The sequence below is a fragment of the Columba livia genome, chromosome 12 (assembly GCF_036013475.1).
Source record: "Columba livia isolate bColLiv1 breed racing homer chromosome 12, bColLiv1.pat.W.v2, whole genome shotgun sequence".
NCBI lineage: Eukaryota > Metazoa > Chordata > Aves > Columbiformes > Columbidae > Columba > Columba livia.
The window spans coordinates 1796246-1815625 of NC_088613.1; the positions used below are offsets into that span (position 1 = coordinate 1796246).

The 19380-nt window shown below is 45.6% G+C and overlaps 2 protein-coding genes across 4 annotated transcripts in view; both read right to left on the reverse strand.

Moving 5' to 3' along the window:
- Window positions 1-1976: 1976 nt before the first annotated feature.
- On the reverse strand, window positions 1977-3185 carry LOC135580689 (syntaxin-3-like). The gene has a single exon (XM_065077404.1). It carries the CDS (start codon window positions 3037-3039, stop codon window positions 2122-2124), a length of 918 nt encoding a protein of 305 aa, XP_064933476.1. The 5' UTR covers window positions 3040-3185; the 3' UTR covers window positions 1977-2121.
- A 4165-nt stretch (window positions 3186-7350) lies between these two features.
- Window positions 7351-19380, reverse strand: part of BRWD3 (bromodomain and WD repeat domain containing 3) — a 48675-nt gene continuing 36645 nt past the window's right edge. For all 3 annotated transcript variants that reach the window (XM_065077396.1, XM_065077395.1, XM_065077397.1), the window contains 12 exons: window positions 19107-19168; window positions 18860-19015; window positions 17973-18093; window positions 17264-17389; window positions 17093-17174; window positions 15454-15510; window positions 14957-15097; window positions 14561-14713; window positions 12295-12458; window positions 11642-11739; window positions 11336-11497; window positions 7351-10505 (listed from right to left, as the gene is read on the reverse strand). In XM_065077396.1, the coding sequence (XP_064933468.1) occupies window positions 9718-10505; window positions 11336-11497; window positions 11642-11739; window positions 12295-12458; window positions 14561-14713; window positions 14957-15097; window positions 15454-15510; window positions 17093-17174; window positions 17264-17389; window positions 17973-18093; window positions 18860-19015; window positions 19107-19168 (2110 nt within the window). In that variant the 3' untranslated portion in view covers window positions 7351-9717. The remainder of the gene's footprint in view (window positions 10506-11335; window positions 11498-11641; window positions 11740-12294; window positions 12459-14560; window positions 14714-14956; window positions 15098-15453; window positions 15511-17092; window positions 17175-17263; window positions 17390-17972; window positions 18094-18859; window positions 19016-19106; window positions 19169-19380) is intronic.

Genomic DNA, 19380 nt, shown 5'->3' on the forward strand with positions numbered 1-19380 from the left:
GCCAATCGGAGCTGGATTCAGTCTGTCACTGGCCTCAGTTCGCAGGGACGACTAGCAAGGTCCTCTGCTAATGTCGGCCATAAGCAGAAGGGAAAAGCAAAGGCAAAAGGAAAAAGGGAAAAGAGTCGAGATCCTCGTGATCTCCCACTTTATATGAAGTATTCACGTGAATGGAATGTTAAACACAGTTGGTCAGTTTCTTGCTCACTTGTTTCTCGTCGCCCTTCTCGCAAGATGTCCATCCGTGCTTATCAATAAGTTTGCATTCCATTGCTACGTTTACCAAAACATGTGTCTGGTTCTCCAGGAAAATGCAGTTAATATGAAGGCTTTAGCTGACAGGCAAAATTCACTGAAAGAGAAACTTGTTTTTAACAAAACCAGGATAACTTTCCATGGTATTTCTTCGACTTTGCACGTGAAACCGGCGTGTGCTGCCCACAGAGTTATAAACTCTTTGCACTTTGAAGGCAGCTCCTTTCGACACGTTTTACTAAAAGGTAACTTGTACTAAATCTCATTCCGAGCACGTCGTTACGGAGCAGAGCGGAGGGCTTGGGTGGCCTGACTTTAACTTCACATGTTTGGCTTCCTCTGAATTCTTCCCTTAAATGTGAACTTCCTAAATTTGTGATGCTCATTTGGGAAATAATTAACACGGCCTCCTCGTGTCTGTTCTCTGAATCATTAAGGCAGGTCGTCCACCTCGGCTTCATCAGCCCGGGGAATATTCATCAAGCAAACGTGCTCCAAACAGAGTCCCAACCTTTACCCAGTCAGAAGGAAATCTCCCCATCCCGCCAAACCCTCGTGCCCACATTACAATATTATTAATTACTTTGCTGTACAGTAATCAGTCTCCATCTGGGGCCAAAGTTTAATGAAATGCAACCAAGCATCAGAAAAAAAGAAGGCAATGAATAAACTCATAAAGTCTCATAAACCGCTGGAGCGAAGGGTGGAAAGATCTGCTCCGAGCTGCAAAGTTTCTCCTTTGTTTTTTTTTCCTGTTTCTGTAACTTCTTGATGATCCTCATAACACAAATCAGGGCCGTTTCCTTGTTAATCCTGGGGACTGTCACCCCATTTGGGCTCTGGACGGGGTTCTGCTCCCCTGTGAACTCGCCCCGGCGGAAAGCACTGACAATAATACAGGTTGGTTGTGTTTTCCCTGCGCTTCGTGGGTAATAATTTACGGAGCAGCCCGACCAGTTCTGCGGGGCGGCTGCTGGGGATGTGCCCGTGCCCGGCTCCGCCAGGCCGCTCTGGAAATAGGCTGAGTTCCCCTCGGTGCTCCCAGGAGGCTGCGCTTGCATCCGCACACAAAATGGGGTTTAAAAATAAGCTGGAAAGGTCGTTTCCCATGGTCCGGCTGTGCTGCTGCCCTGTTTCCATTTCCACTTGGGGAATGTCCTCCGTGGCGGCTGGGCAAGCAGGAGCGAAACGGACCCAAAAGAAAAGCTGCTTCTCCACGAAGCTTTACTGACAAAACCATTATTCCCATCTCCATCTCACCGAACTCAGTTCAGGATGCTGAGCGCAAACTCGGTGCAACCAACGTAACATTAAAGTTTTTAAGTTATATTTTGTAGTATTAAAATTGCTTTTCCTCGTTGGGTGCTGCAGTGCTCTGGGTGCTTGTCCTGCGGTGCAAGCGTGGTCTCCGTGCTGCTGTGCAGGTGTGCATGGTCCCTGCACCATTGTCCAAGGTGTACATAGTCCTTGCACCACTGTGCAAGGTGTGTATGGTCCCTGCACCATTGTCCAAGGTGTACATAGTCCTTGCACCACTGTGCAAGGTGTGCACGGTCCCTGCACCATCGTGCAAGGTGAGCATAGTCCCTGCACCATTGCACAGGATGTGCACAGTCCTTGCACCATTGCGCAAAGTGCACACGGTCCTTGCGCCATCGTACAAGGTTCATCTGGCCCCCATGCTGCTGTGCAAAGCCTACACCACCCTCGCACCACTGTGCAAGGTGTGCACAGTCCCCACACCATTTCCCACGGTGCGAGTGGTCCCTGCACTGCCATGCAAGAATCAGAGGACAGCAACAGGCTCTGAGGCCACCATTTCTTGCACAGGCATGGGGAAAATCCACGAGAGCTGCTGTAGAGTCCTCAGGCCCGTCGGAGGGTCCCGCCGGGGCCGGGCAGGCAGGCGCAGCAGGCGCAGAGGCTGAGCGCGGCCGCCAGCAGCGCCGAGAGCCGCGACGGCCGCCGGTAGGCGAAGGCTTTCTTCACCTCGTCGCCGGTCTGAGCGGCGTAGTCAAGGGTGCGCAGGACGTGGAGCTCCACGCTGTCGGCAGCTCCGTGCTGCTCGGCCAGCAGCCCCTCCAGCCGCAGGAAGAGCCCGTGCAGCTCCGCCAGCTGCGCCTCCAGCTCCAGCAGCTGCCGCTGGCGCACCTGGGCCAAGCTCAAGTTCTCCTTGGCCTTGAGCTCCTCCAGGTCCCGGCCCACGATGCGAGGTGCCTCGGGGCTCTCGGCCAGCTGCTCTAAGTCCTCAGTCCCCAGCTCGACACCTGCCAGCTCCGCCTGGCGCTCAATCTGCTCCTTCAGCCGCTGCCGGTAGTGGCTCTCACGGGCGTAGTGGAGGGCAAGGACAGCACGGTACCGCCGCAGCAGCAGCCACAGCTGCGTCTGGTGGATTCGGGGACCTGCTCGCCCCGTCCCTGACCCCGGTGCCAGGGGCAGGGAGCCCAGCCGGGGCTGCAGGGCCACGGCCTCGCGGGCAAAGGCGGCTCTGGCGACGCTGAGCCCCCGCTTCTCCCAGGCACTGCTCTCCCGCGAGGTGCAGCACAGCAGCGCCTGCTGCGTCCTCTCAACACTCTCCGAGAGCTGCTCCAGCCGCTCCAGCGCCCGCCACAGCTCAGCCGCCTCCCGCAGCACCCGCCCCACGGGGCTGCTGTCGTCCCCTCCGAACGCCGGGTTGTCGAAGCACGTGGCTTCGTTGTGCGCATCCCCCTCGGCCGCAGCGCGCCGCCGCAGCTCGGCCAGCCGGTCCCTCATGCTCCGCACCGGGCACCATCCGTGGGGCATCGGCCGGCGGAGGGGAAGCGTGAGGCCCAAGGAGCTCCCTGCGTCAGCGGGAGCTGGAAGAACCGTCCCTCCTGGCTCTAGAGCAAATATTTCCGGAGGCGGCCAGGCCACCCTGCGTCAGCCGGACCCCACCGCCCCAACCGTGACCTGGGGCGGGACGGCTGCCAGCGCCGCCGGCACCTGCGTCACCGGAGAGCTGGCTCAGCAGCTGATCCTGCGGGTTGTGTGACAAAGGGGCTTTTATTCACCGAGGAACAAAGAAATCCCAAAAGTCCAGGCTGCCGGGGGCAAAGGCAGGGGCTGCTCCTCCTGCCGCAGGGTCCTGTGGGGGGACCTCCGTCCTGCACCCCAAAACTGTCCATCAACCAGCTGCGAAGGAAGAAAAGCGCACGTATGCAAACACACACTGCAGCCAGAGCTCCTAACCTGCTTCAGAAAGCAGCTTTCACAAAGACATGACACCCGAAGGACAAACCATCCCAGTGCAGCACCTGGTTTGGGTGGAAACGGGGGGATAGAGGCAAATCTGGTTCCTCCCTCCCACCCACCCCAAGCATCGCACGGCTGGGGTGGATGGAGGAGGTCGTCAGGGTTTTCCAGGCTGGATACACAATACTCGTGCATTGGAAGGATAATCGAGTTGTTCCTACCCCACCGATACTAATATACGATGATATGAAGTACATGATATAACACGTATGGTATAACACCGATGGGAGCGACAGCTGCGGTGGTTTGACGGAGGTAAAGCAGCTCTGGCAACAGCGTCATTTCTTCTCCCCAGCGCCGTTGTATGGATGTTTGTACAGGAGCCTTCGGCAACAACACAAGTTGAATTTCATTCTGTGTAACGAAGAAGGCTGAGAAAAAGAAGCTCTTTCTGTTCCTGGAGTGCGAGCGTTGTGTTAGAAATAAGATATTCATCCACATCCGAAAGGAATTTCCATTTGGCACATTGGAATCAGCGCAATCAAATGAAACGTCAATTGAAGGCAGGAGATGAACGAGGGGAAAACCCAAGATACTGAATTATTACGAGAGGAATACGTGACAGGGAGAGAGCCGAACGGCTGCCCTGCATTGAACACCTTACCAAAGTCATTCCTGAGTATCAAACCATCTGTGCCCCACGGGATTCGGGGGCTTTAAAGCCAAATGAAGCCCCGTGAGGGTCCCCAACCCTCCCCGCTCAGGCTGGGGCCTCAGCCTGAGCCTTTGGAGTATCTAAACTATTCAGTAATAATGCAAAACCAACCGAAGAGTTTCTCTTTTTTTTTTTTTTTTTCTTTTTATTAAGACAATCCCACAGCTGGAAAATGAACCATCCTAAATTACATAAGTGACTTCAAAAAAAACCTCTAGAAAAAAAACCTTTACAAATTTACATCTGTACAATACAAAAAACTAACAGCTCATTGCATATAAATATTACATTTGGTCTGCCAGCAAAGTGGCATCAAAATCCCTGAAGTATTCATTTAAAGGGACCTGAGATAGCGGATGTGAAGATATGGGCAGAAATATCGCCTGGAAAATAATCATAATAATAATATAGAAAGTAGCATAATTCTAATAGTTTTGTGCATTTTTGGAGTGTTTTTAAATTATCCCAAACATGAACTGAAGAGCTTAAATCACATGAATTTCATCCCTTCGACACTGACTGGTATTTCTAAAGTTGCTCGAATGGCTCCCAGGGGCATGAACGGCCTGGGCTGGGGTTCCTACACAAAAACAAGCGTCAGACTGATGTGTGAATAAAGCCGAGCTCCCCCAGGTTTTTAGGGAGAGAAGCGGAGGATTTGGATTTTATCTGCCAAAAAGCAGCGGCCCCTCCTGCGGCGCGGGGACAGGACCCCCCAGATGGGGAAAAACCGCGATCCAAACCCCCCCAAACCGAGAAACGGCTCCGGACCGCCCGGCGCTTCCACTGTTTGCCAAGTACTCCCACGCTTCCCCAAAGCGGCTGCAGCCCGCGAGCGCATTCAGCGCCAAGCCGCCGGGTCTCTTCCGTTCTCACAGCGCAGATACCCACACCCACGCACACCAAGGTATTGAAGCACCACTTCGATAACACTAGAGTTAAGGCTGCGACAGCAATTCCGCTGGAAATGGGACTTTTCAGGGATTCCGAGCACAGTTGTGAGTTCGCTGTGGGCTGAACGCGACGTCGGAAAAATGCACAAGTTTCCAACAGCTCTTTGCATTTCTAAGACTAAAAAATACAACTTTTAGACTAAATTTTGCAGGCTGTTACTGTACATAAAGGAGGTTTGCTGTTTGTTTTTTCCAATGTGTAAACCTCTGTTATACTAATATTTGAAAATTATCTATCGCACATGCGCAGTAATTTTCTATAATACATACTCGTAAGAACACAATGACAGCTCCCTACAACACTAAATACAGATTTACCCTTGGATTGTGAACTGCTCCTTCAGTCTATCAGGTAAATAATCAGCATCTGAGAAAACTTTGCGAGAGGGTTGAAAATTAAAATAAGAAATGTAAACGCACAAAGAGGTTTTTAAAGATGGAATTGAAGACACAGAGCATGGGTAGACAGACACTCCCCGCCAGGGCGGACACGACATCCTCAACATACAGCTCTTCCCTTTCCCCCATCAGATTACAGATGAAATATTAATCAAGTTCTTATCAAAAATTAGCGATTTAAACTCACTTTCTCCTGCTAACACTGCGTGATTTTGAATGGTTGCCAGAAGCATCCCAGGGACACCCAGGAACAGCCTTTTCAAACGCTTGACTAGGTCCATTTTGCCTTTTTGCGGCCAAGAGATGCTCCGAACATTGTGAAAAGCAAGACGTTCGCAAATTATTTCTTCATTATTATACTGAGCTTGTTTATCTGTGGGTGGGGCTGATGGGGAGGGTGGTGGAGAAAGGAGGGTCAGGGCTGGAGAGGAGGGAGACAACTGTGCAGGGCCAGCCAGGGCTGAGCACCCACATAAAACTTTCACGGGTAATTTAAAACACAAATACCTTGTGAGGCTGGACAGACACAACTTCTACAAGAGGGATATGAACTGCAATTCATGTAGGAAGGGAATAAAGATTGAAAAAAGGAGGAGTAACTCTGTACAGACAGAGCCCATGTGTTAAATACCAGTGGAAATCAGTGGAGTTTTAGGTCCGGCCCCATCCCTTCAACTTTCCACCTTCCTTAAATCCACCTCCAGCCAGGCGGGAACGGCGCTGGCAAAGAAAGGCAGATCTGAACAACAGGGAAAGTCGTGGGGAAAACAGGGAGAGAAAGAACTCAACCTCACAGCCCAGCCGAAGTCAAACCCAAGTTTCCAAAAGAGGGTCATAAATAAGCCACAGGGGCAATGAAGGGAAGGGCAGAGCGGGGCAAGGAGAAAAGCAAAAGGCGCAAAGAGAAAATCCAAAGCAGCCGAAGTTTGGGCTGAACGGAGACGCCAACTCTTGGCTCCTGCAAAATGAGTTTCGTCCCCACGCCCCGGGCTGGACGGAGCCGGGAGCGACACAGACCCAGCGGATGATCTGCAGCCACAAACCCGCCAGCAAAGACGCGCACGATGGAGCGTGTGGGGTGCCCCAAGGTGTCCCCAAGTCCCCTCACGTGTCCCCGAGCCCCCTCCAGGGCCCTGGCAGCACAGGCAAGATCCCACACATGGAGAAACCTCCGAAGCTCTGGTGCCCCCCAGTTAATCCTCAGGCACACGGGCCCTCTGGCCTCCGAGCCCTCGGGAACCCCACACATCACCAGACCTACAAACTATTTATTTTAGGCAGAATTTGGGCATTTTGTGTTAAAAGCGCAAGGAGAGAGATGCCGGTACTGCCCCCACAGCACCGCCCGGGCACCCGGGACTGGGCTCAGGGACCAATCCCCTGTGAGCTTTAATTCATTTTGCTGTTTCTGCTGCACCCGTTGGGTTGATATTAAGTTTTCTGCAAGTGTAAGCGGCTCCTGATAGGGTCTGGGTTTGAAGAGAAAGGGTCCAAGCTACTATGAAACTATAATTACTCCACAGAACGAGGCGATGAGAAATCAATGGCCTAACTCGGAGGAAGAACTCAGATACAAAACCAAATAAAAATAACATCTCTAAACCCAAGTTATGTCTTTCATGCTTATAAAAGGTTCTCATGCACAAAAAAAACCTCTATTTTTTTTTCTCTTTTTTTTTACAATAAGCAATAGTTGTGTTGCTCTAGCACACCCTGCTGTCTGCCTCTTCATCGAGTAACACGGTTGATTAATACTTACGCCACAGCAAAGTGATGCTTCAGTTATCTTCACAGTACTTCATTCCATAGAAAAGATACATTTAAGAACGTATTTAATATTATTCTAATCGTTGCTAAAATACACAAACTTATAAAACAATTTCTCTGGAACCCACGTGGTTTCTCTCTCCCCAACCCCTACACAAAATAAATAAGTAAGTGGGTCTTCGGCCAGTCAGAAAGATATGAAAAGCGTTTCAAGGTTTTCAGGCTTTAGGACACAAACCGTAGTGTTTACACGAGCTCGACGGGACTGATGGAAAGGGGACAATTCCGACTACGGGCTGACGCGTACATGCTATTCCTGCTTACCATACGGAGAAGGACCAATCCGGCAAAGAAATAATACATTTCTTATAAATATATATGCATGTATATATATACATAGATATGAGAGAGATGACAGGACAGGTGTTTATATTTTAAAGCCCAAGACAGAACCAGGAGAGCCTCTGCACTTTTGGTTTGTGGGTTTTTTTGTTTTCCCCATCAACACACAACTGAATCAAGCCCAGAAAGGGATTACAGCCTTTTCAAAACAGTCCTTACAAAATTAAAAGTGTGACTTCTGTACTGTACCATAAACTCATCTTAATGCTCTGAGCCTTTTAGGATATACTCTCCTCCATCACAAAACTAAACCTCTGCATTTTTTTTCAAGTCATTTTGCATCTAACTAGAATTTTTGGAAAGCGCGATAAAATAGCGAGTGCTTAATATAGAAAGTCAAAAAATTAAATTCCTTCTGCATCTGAGAATATACACGGGGCACTCTTTGCTGCCTGAGGTTTTCCAGAACTATTGACCAAGCTGTGCACAGAAGAACTGAAGGATATTGGATGAAAGATTTAAAAAACAAATTAAAAAATCACCTTTAAAAACTCCACCGAAACTTTCTAGTCTGCTTTTTGTTGGTTCTCTCTGTGTAACGCAACTCATTCTCTTCTCCAAGCCAGAACTGTCAATTCATTCAGACACCGGCAGAAATTTGAAGTCCCAAATATCAATATATTGCAGGCAGCGCCTGGGAAGGACGAGGCCGCTCAGCTCAGCCAGCCCTGTTCCTGCTCAGCCAGGAGCGAGACCACGACTGGCGCCACGTTCTACACTGCTACCACCAACACTACTTCTGTTTTCAAGCTACTACAGCGTTTTCGCAGGATAACAAGAGTACAGTGCAACACGAATTCTCTGCTGGAAGCTCGAGATACAAGAGTCAGCACGGGAGCCGGTCGGTGCCGGGGCCCAGAGCTCCCTCCTCACCCGCCCGGGACAAACTCAACCAAATGCGCATTCTTACCGAGGAAACGGCGGCAGAAACGTGCGGGAGACACTCGGCTTATCTGCACAAACAAATCACCCGCTGCTGAAAACTCTGAGAATTACTTTGATTTGCTTTCACTGCGTCAATATAATCAAGATATAGTTACTCTACAACTCCACAAGCAATTCCATCCCTCAACGCTCCTTCTTCAACACGTACTGAGTAATAGCATCTATTTTCTTTTAAGTTTCCAGTAGTTGTAAATAGAGGTAGCTGAGCTACTATTAAAAATCACGTTATGCTTTGAAGAGGAGGAACCTTTCAAACGTTTAAGTTACCCCTTAGCTGCACAATCTCTATTAATACTATAAAAATATGAGAGGACAAAAAGAAAATAGATGCAAGTAACTTTTGCATTTGGCACCTTTTGCCTAGATATTCATACTTCTCAAGTATTCTCTTTTTAATAAAGTTAATGCACACATAGGACACACCACATCAAAGGTTTGCTACATATTTACAAGGCACCAACCCTTTGTCACTTTTACAGGAATAAAGAACCGATAGAAAGCACATCAGGACCCCCGTAACTGTAGTATAGACATACTTCAGTTCAGCACAATTCATGAACGTTTGGCCTGGGAAGATTAAAATAATCCAGATCCTTCTTACAATATAGAAACTGTAAACATTTTATAGCTGCCTTTAGGATTGGTGTATTGTGCAAAAGTTATAATTATTACTGTGTATAAGGATTTATGGCAGAAACCACATAAAAACTCTGTAAGAAGGTGCTATTTCTATAATACAAAAACAAAACGAGGGCGAGAAGTCACAATCGTGACTCCCAGTGTCATGTTCTCGTCGAGAAGCTGGAAGCCTCTTTAATGGGATGAACTTGTAGTGTGTGGGGAAGAATTTCTGTAATTTAAGGCCTAATGACTAAGGCTTGTTCTGACCAATGAAGTGTGGCGATCTGAAGTTTTCAAACGAACGCAAACGGACAGAATGGAAAAGCACCACTGTGAAACGTGAGTGGAGTCCCCGCACAACTTGCTTGGTAGATTTTTCTGGTAAAATCCCTGCAGTAGAAGGCCATTGAAGTTCTTTTTAAAATTGTTCCAAAGTATTTTTACCTGTCAATAATTCCATCCCATGAGATGGCTGACCCTGGCTTTTTCTGTCATTTTCCGCACCCTGCCTGACCTGGAAGTACCAAGGTTCAACGGATCCTCAGTGTGCACAAAATTGTCATTATCCGAATCGTCGTTGTACAAGACAGTTCTCCTGCCCTCGTTCCTCGTTTTGATTCGAGGCGGTCTGCTGAACCGGCCCCCAAACACGCTTTCACCAAACTGTCCTCCGAACAGGTTTTCAAATTCGTCATCCGTAATTCGGGCCCGTTTTGCCCTGGTGGCTCCTCGCGAGGCTCCTCGGCCCCCTCGGCCTCGTCTTCCTCCCCGGCCGCCTCCTCTTCCTCTACCGCAGCCTCTTCCTCCTCTGCCGCCTCTTCCCCCTCGGCTCCATCTCCCCCACCTCCCCCAGCGGCCTCTCCTCCCTGTCCCTCTGCCCTGCCAATTCCGTTTCCCACCAGCGAGTTTCCTTTTGATTTTCCTTTTGGGTTTTTTGGATTGCACCACTTTGCTGTAGTCGTGGTCTCCGTCAATGTAATCCTGGTCCGTTCGAGATGTCGATTCGGAGTCGGAATCGGAGCCGCTTCTGCTTTCAGAACTGGAGCTGGATCCCGATTCCCCACTTTCTGATGAAGATAAACCAGATTTTTCCTTTAATTCTCTCTTCTTCTTTTCCTCCTCCTCCGCCTCCTCCAGATGCTCATCGTCTTCTGATGCACTAATTAACTTCCTCTTGACGCCTGCCCGAGGTTCTCTGCCATCCCCATTTGTCAGTGGCCCGTCAGGAGCATGATCTAAGCAAACACAAAACAAACCCTATCAGTTGTCATCGTCATGCCCGAGCCAAATAAGACACAACAAGTGGGATTTGCCTCATCTGCCTTCGCAATGTGTGCTGGGGATGATCCAGCTCCGAGCTACTCACCGCGGATGACCTTTCTGTGCTGCGGAGCATCTCAATGTGCTCTAAGGGGGAAATTTGTCAGACAAAGTCAACACAGTTCATCTTATCACAAAGCGAGGACTATAAACTGTCTTGGGAAAGAGTTCAGTGAAGATGCAATAAGAGGAGCCCAGAGCAACTGGGTTAGACACAAACATCTACCCTTCAGTCACATGAATCCTACTGAGAGCCAAGCCAGAAAAACCTTCAAAACCCGGAGAGAAAACAGCAAAGCTTTTCAATGGTGTTTCTCAGCGCAACCACTTAGTCTTGATTACGACAAAACTATTTAAAATTTGGTAACTTGTTTTCATCTTTGGTTTCAACTTAATTAATAAAAGGACGAGATTTTGGAGTGTGGATTCTTTTGGTTTGGTTTGCCTTTCTGTAACTCCTGAAGGAACTGGAACTCTCAAGAAGTTTAAGAGCAATTAAGCTTTTCCATCTGGAGAGATTTTAAAGCACTTCAGTGACGCACATGTGGCATCATGTGCATGCCACACTTCACACAAGAGACCACAGAACTGTAAAAATTGAGGTAAATGCACGTCTTTAGTATGGTTTGGGGATATAGTATAATCCTAGACTCATCAAGAATATTATAAGCATGAGAAAGAAGCAACATCTCTCATTTCCAGTGCAACCAGTCACTCGAAGAATAGAATGCTTGTTATTTCTCACCTTGTTTCACTGGTGTAGATTTACTCCTGAGCGGTCTACTTTTCCCTGCATCGACGGCATTTCCACTCCGGCTCTGTGTGTTGGAGCCTGAGGAAGATGATGGTTGGCCTTCCATCTCCTCACCAGTGGCTGAACCCAGCGGTTCTTCTGCCGTATCTGAAACTTTAGACAGGGCAGACAAAATATTTCTATGACCTTGCTCTTTCAGCAGGTGGGTTTTTGTATGTGGCTCATGAATATAAGCTTTAGTCTGCATATGCAAGTTGCTGCACGAGAAATGATGCATTTTATAAAATTTCTCCTCACCATGAGATGAAACTGAAGAGCTAGTCCTAGTCAAAGGCAGTGAGGTATTCTGGTTTGGTTTGGGTTGAATCTTCATTTGTTTCTGTTTCCCTTTTGGGCTGAAGACACAAAATATCCCAAAGAGATGAAAATGTTAGTACCAAAAGACAAACACAAACCCAATTTCCCTTGCGAAGTGTCTTGCGTTTTGCAGCAAACACATAACACCAATGATCTCTTCCCAGTGCTTGCACAGGTGTAGCAATACTAAGAACAAGGACAACACCATTCAGTTTGATAAAGGCACATGAGTTTGCAAGAACAAGATTTAATCTCACCTTTTAAAACAAATACTCAGTTTACTAGTAAAATGTATCATAAGGAAGTCAGAAAAGTGTTATACAACACTTTCTCAACAGTTACCAAAGGCAAAAAGAAGCCTGCTCTTCTGTTTTCTCCAGAGGGAATAATTCTCTAATCATACAGCCTTTACTTACCAGAATTCTGCACAAACTACCAACTGAGTGTGGAATCTGAGCTCATGATTTTATCACCTGAAACAGCAACTGCCTTGGGAAACCAGCAATACCATTACTGAACTTATTCAGGAGGGCACATCAACCGCTGGCATCTCAAACGAACCGACAGTGAATCCCACACTATCATTACATTACCTTGATGCTCTGCTAGTTGAGGGGGAACTGCTGCTGCTCCTCAGCCGTTTTCGGTACCGTGGCCTCTTCCTCTTCTGACATTGCATTGCTGATTTGTACTCGGAGATGATATTTTTCATATGGTTTTCAAATAAGGCAGATAGTCGAAGTGTCATGCTGTAAATCTGGAGCGAGAGAGCACGGTCATACTTATTACAAGTGGAATAACTAGAAAAAAATAATCACAAAGATGCCCAGACTTTGTAGCGCAGAAGAAAAATTCATGGTGACATTCAACTCTGAGGCTCTTCACAGATCATTTCGTTCCATGGTACAATGGTATGCTCACAACAGAAAGTGTTTCTGTAAAAGGATTTAATTACATACAGTACAGAATATCTACAGAGTTAAAGGAAAACGGATATCTAGATTACTGAAATATAGCCCCCTTTTTTAATCTCCATAAAGCACGGAAACACGCCGTAAGACAACCTGAAGTACTAGGGAAAAACAATCGTGCTTTGCTGCCCCCTCACTTTTGCTATTTGCTTTAATTCCCTCTGTGCCGAGTCCTTACACCACCCTACAGACCCGCACACACAAGCCAGCTAAAATGTCCTCATCCCTGATTTCTGTGAGTCAAAAATCTCCAACCGTGTCCCTGTGCTCTCTCTAGGCCTTGCCTCCGTGCAGCCTCACCCCCCAGTTCACTCATGTTTGTTTGAGATTTTACCCGGGATTTGTCTGAGTTATGACAAATCAATAGTTCAAACTCAGCATAAATAAAACAAAGTTCTTGATTCCTTCCTCACACCCTCCTGCTGCATCCAGCCTTCCGAAAACTGCATAAAACCATTAAGATGTTGTCACCGTCTCACACTCAGCCGCTCCACATTTCCTGCAGTCTGTCTGAACAGAAAATCTCTTTGATATAGAGTTTTCTTTACTTTTTCCTCAAAATGGGCCAGAAAAACCTCAGGCTGAGACTAAGAGTAAGACCCCACAACCTCCTCCTGTCTCTCACCATTTGCACACAGGATGAAAGCTCCTTGCAGCACCTTCTGCTCTTCCTCCTGCTCAACAGCGCCCAGAATAAAATCTTGGGCCACACCATGGTAGGTGCCACACGAAAATTTTACAGCAATACTAAATTCTATGTATTGTTGTGCTTTAAGTAACAGTAGCTCAGCCCAGCCCCAAGTAGTGTGCATTTCCTAAGGCGTTTTAAGTGCTCCTGTTTCTACACAGAAATAGTAGGCAACTTTGTAACCAGCGCTCTTATCTGTGCTAAATGAGTAAGCTTCTCACTTAATACGCAGCTTTTCCTTATAATGATAAGGTCATTCCAACACCATTTCTCTTTAGTGTCTGGAAATGCAGTCAAAATTCTTTCTACTTTTGTATTATGAAGAGGTCAACTACTTGAACTGTATTTTGCATCAATAATGGTAAAACCTGTACCTGTGTCCTCCTGCCAACTTGTGATTTTTTGAGCGTAAACAACATATTATTAAAATATATTGAAAATTTTAGAATCGTTTGATCATATAGGAGCTGAGGAAAAGCTGGCAGGTGATACACTGCCCAGGAACACATCTCGGACACAGCCACGTTTATGTGATCAGTCATACACTCGGTCGCTTTACCTAGAGCATATAAAATTATCTATATTCTAACATCTCAACCTGCCCTTTCCCTCCTGCCGTATCTTGTTCAGGGCTCCAGTCCAACACATTTTTTCTGCCTGAGTAGATCCCTACTCCTGCACGCAGAAAAAAGCAAGATTAGCACCTGAGAAACAAGCAAAACCATGCAAGAGTCTCACCAAGTATACTCAGGAAACTAGAAAAATTAAGTATCATAATGCTCTCAGTAGAAATATTGGATAATACTTGCAGTTACAGTGATTTAAAAAAGATCCTACTATATATATATACATGCAGTTATCAAGCTGACAGCCTTGTTTCCAGGAATAAACTATTGAAAAAATAAAAGCAACTGGTGATCAGTTTTCTGCTACAAACGTTCAAAGAAACAGTTGCAACAGTAACCACACAATTTCTCAGCAGCTTTAAGTTCAGCAAGTTCAGATGAAAATGAAATTCAGAAGCGACCTGCGTCAGCAGAACAAAGCAAGTTTATAACCATGAGGCCCAGAATTGACATATGCTACTTATTTTTATTTCACGACGTGGTGCTTTGCTCTCAGATACAGACCTCATTTCACGCGCTGTATTCGTGTAGGGCCTGGGTCTTTGTAAAGAAGGGATTAAAATTTATGACTTACTCGAGACTTTTTATTAGGAGTGTAAGCTTTAGAGTTGCAGAATATTAAACGAATGTCTTTGTAGAATTCCAAGGGACTAGTGTAGTTTCCTGCTTCCAAGGTTTCTTTCACAGTGCTGAAGTCCATAGGAGTGTCTACAATATCTCGATAATCCTGTAAGAACATACAAAAAAAATAATAAATAAAGGCTGCCACATCCCACAGCAATAAAAACATCTGAGTGTTCACCCACAACACTAGCTCTTAAATAATGATTTCTTTTTGAGAGTTACTGCAGAGAATTCTCTGCAAACAGCAGCGCACAGAACATGGCACGTTCCAGCTCCGAGAGCGAGAGGTTGTGCCAAAGGATGAACAATGGGCTTTTTTAATTTTGAATATGGAAGTTGTGCTTACAGGGTAGGAGAAGAGATCGACCGGCTGCCTAAAAGGCTCTGAGTCCTCCCTTTCATAAATCAGGTTTAAGAGTTGCTTGCATTGCTCTTTCCAAGCATCAGGACTTGCCTTCGCGGGTTGCCTTTTTATTCGTCGTCGTACCTGCAGGAAAACAGATATACTTTGTGATTTTTCAGAATATTCAGATTTTTCACTTTAAGTCCCTATTAATTTACCAGCACTCTGATTCAAAGCAGATTTCCACAATCAAAACCAGAATTGCAGCAAGATTAAAGCACAGCTGATGGCACAACAATAAGCAGTCTGCAAATGGCAGAAATAAAAGGAAGATCCTTCAGCAATTAAGCAAATTTTCCTGCACAATAACTGTCTGTCGACACTTACACACACGTGCAACTAAAGTCACATCAGCTCTGGCAGATTTGAACCATTCCAGATCTAAACATGTGTTTCAGTACCTGCTCCATCCCCCTTCACAAGCAGAAATATTTACTCACTCGTCTTTTTCCAGAGGAAGTTCCTGGAGCATCTGAATCCACATCTACTTCTGCCACCTAAAGGCAAAGGACACGGTTACACACGAACACACGTGAACATGCGCCCGGCATGGAAAAAGGGGTTAAAAATCAAAAGCCAGCCAGAACAAACACAATTTTAAACCACTCAAATGCAAGGAATGGTTCAAGCAAAACAGAAATAGATTCCAGCTAGAACTTAAATAACTTTAAAAGAAAAATGAGGTGGGTAAGCTGTTTCACCTCTAAGTTTGCTTCCATAGGAATTATACATAACCATGTAAGAAATAAGAATGGTTTATTTTCAGTGCTTAAGACTCAACGAAGCCCCAGCTTTGCAGCCCTGTGTTCCCCTGCCTAAATGTTCATGCCCTGAGCAGCTGGCCTGAGTGTATTCAGGTTTCGTTTGCTCCCTTCCTTACATCAGGTGTACGTCATCCTCTTTTCAGAATCTGGATTTAGAAATTACAACAAAAACTCCTTTGTAGGCAGCTTTCTACCACTAATTAAAAATCCATCATTTTGAGAGGAGAAGCAGTTGCTTGAAAGCTCCTACAAAGAATCCGAAAGTAATTTCTTCCTTATTTTAAAACATCGTAAACCAAGACACGCTCTTTGAAAGGCTGGAGGGAAAGGAAGGTCATATAGCAGCAACTTTGGACGCTTCTGAACAACTGGCACCAGAAGGCTGAGTTGCGAAGGGAGGATCTGCTATTTAAGTCATGGAAATCCCTCATTTTCTTCAAAATACTCTTTTAAAAGAAAGTCTGTGAAAACAGATGCTGTTGTTGTATCTCAGTTTTATAAAAGTAATTAAATTATTACATTGTAGGGCAGATTTTAAGTTTCAATACAAATCTGAGACAACAGCACCAGCCGTAAGCGCAGGTACATATAAATAAGGTGTGCAAGCAGCATCAGGTTTAACTGGAATATTTCAAAACGGCCACAATGGAGGATGTCTGGGGGAAGGGAGGAGGGAAGAAACCTCCTCACTAAATCTTATGCAGGCCCACGTGTTAGACAGCAACACCGAAAAAGTAAAACACACCCGAGTGATTTAGGTTATAAGAGGCCACCTCTTTGGAACAGAAACTAAACCGCACTTTGAAATGTTTACAAACTGCATCTAAGGGGAGAAGGTGTAAGGAGAGAGAAGTTAAAGGAAGGGATATCTGACCTGGTTTTTCACTCCAGGGTACAACTGACAGGAAATGACACAGAATTACACAAGAAAACCAGCTCTGCGGCCTCCCTGACAATAGGAGAACTGTTGTCCTTCTGGTTTGGCAGACAGAATAATCCCCAGTTCATATTCCTTCCTTACTAATACTTCCTCGCACAACACAACGTGAGTCAGTCCATGGCTTACAAGGACTCAGTCATGTACTGAGAGAGGATCAAAATCACCAGTTCCGAGAACCATTTTTACTTACCTAAAGGAGCTTATTGCCCCAGGTGAGCAATTCAAATTCAAATGACTTAAACAGGCTCATCAAAAAAACTCAGTGCAACTACCCATAAAATAAAAAATCCCACAAAAATCTTGACTCAGACATTTCTCCCAGGTGCTGAATATGAAACGCAAGACGTTCTGATGATCGGATTTAAATGGTCTTACCTCCTCTTCTTCATCAGTACTGCTTAGGTCTTCTGCTTTCACCTTGTTATATATTTCCAATATATCAGTACAACTCTGATCCCTGCAGGACAATAACAAAAGTCAAAAATACGTGATCAAATGTCTCAGAAGCTCAAGATGTCAGGTCTATAAAGTCAAAAACATGCCTACCCTATGAAGCGAAGTAAGACATCTGTTACAATTTTGGCTGCTTTGACTATAGGACTGTCTGGCTCGTTGAAAGTCCTGGCATTATGTTCAATGTATCTCACCTCCCACATCAGTGCAGAGATTCTCCTAAAGAAAAAAAAGGGATGGAGAGGAAGGTGTACGTTATTTTCCTTCTGAGTTCAGTAGGGTTCCTCAGGAAAAGTAGGAACCAGGTAATTCAGATCCAGGAGAAATAGGTTCCAGGAGGTTTCTGTTCACATATTGCTGACTGCCCCAATGGCTTTGTGGAAAAAATGTTCCTCTTCAAAACAGCAGTGAAGAGAACGAAAAGAGGAAACAAATGTACCGAAGGAGAGTGCTGAGTACTCCCACTTAGAGAAAGCCTTGGAGATAAAATGGTCCTCAGAGGGGATAAAAAGAACGGGACGTTATTCATCCCCAGATTAACTGGAAAAACAGCTTTCCAGTTTACAGCGCTGTTCAGCCCATCTCTGGCCACTGCAATGCAAGCAAAGCATCTGGTTCCAAGGCAGCAGACATACAGATGAAGCAAATATTTGCCCACAGCCAGACAGAATCTGACCTTACATTGTTGGCCTATCAAAGAAATGTATCACTGAAGTAGCATTACATAGTACTCAGCTAAACGTAGTATCCTCAATCGGGCTATAGAAAACACAGATTAAAAAGAAATCAAAATCCAACTGACCTATAAAACCTGTTTTCGAGTCTCCTCCTGATGGTGGTGAGGTCAGTTGGGTAAGCAACAACAGTGCAATACATGGGATAGGCACTAAGGTCCACCGGAACAGCAAAGGGATTAGAAATGTCTGAAAGACAAAACATCAACATCATTTAGATGGCTCAGAATTCTGGTACCGGAAGTTGTAAGATAACTAGATACCTTATAATGGGTTTTCTTTCTAAGAATTCAGTAAAAGCGATAGAGCCGGTTATGTCATTTCCCAAAGGGTAAGATTCTTCCTCTTGTACCATCTGTTAACTACTCTTGAAAAAGCTTTATTTTGTTTAAGTATCACATCTGAGATTTGCAGGCCAGCAGCCAACTGTATTGCGGAAAAGCGAGGTGGCATATGCACTTGCAACAGGAATACTACAAGTGACATAAACTAAGAATACAGGCATGTCCTGTGTATAAATATAGGACAGAATTTAAATCATAGCATGCTATTAAATTCCTACAAACTAAGAATACAGACACGTCCTCTTGTCTAAATATAGGACAGACTTTAAATCGTAGCATGCTATTAAACGCCTACAAACTAGTTACAAGGGATTTGTTGGCGAGGATTTGTTGCTTGTTTTTCGAGGGATTTAATTTAATGTTTTGCTTATTCATATTTAGATATGACCCACTGAGCATCCCCCTTAACTTGAAAGGAAGCAGGTCAAGCCCCAGAAAAAAAGGGAATAAAACTGAAAAGGACACTGTATGAAATTCAAAAGGCTCTTTTCAGTCATTTAGCTGAGCACATTTCAAATACTCCGCAGTAACTCCAATATCCTATCCACTCTTCAGTCATTTGCCACCACACCGACATTCTTAATCCTTCCACCTTTTCTCTTCAAACACACCAAGGGAAAGAAGTTGCTCGATCCCCCGGATGACTCGTTCGCATTCTTCGTCTCTGGAATGGGCCCCCCATTCTCCTTCCTGGGGTTTGTAGAGAAGAGCTGTCAGTTCATCCGGTGTCACAGGAACTCCAGCACCAACCTCCTCCGGATAAGCAGCTAAATATGAAGAATTCAACAACAGTAAGTACTAGCAGTGGTAAAAAAACTACTCACTTTGTATATGGACATGAACTCAACACACACTTACTTCCTTCTGGAATTGGTTCCATGTCCCACGGACTCATCCTCTCTCTTTCATTGTTGTCCCAGCTATTAAAAAAATACATTCAAATGCATAAGTTAGAGCTGATTGTAAGGATACACCTTTTCTCTACCAGACTTAAAAGGTCCTGTCTATTAGAAACTAGACATGTCACTAGCTCCATTCCAACTCGTTATTCTTCTCTTGTATCCCCTACATACTCACTGCACCACTTTTTACACCAAAAACATTGTTTTATGAATAAGCTCATAATCAAACA

Bases quoted from the DNA above. Each gene is read 5' to 3' on its own strand.
- LOC135580689 (XM_065077404.1), bottom strand. From the start codon at position 3,039: ATGCCCCACGGATGGTGCCCGGTGCGGAGCATGAGGGACCGGCTGGCC.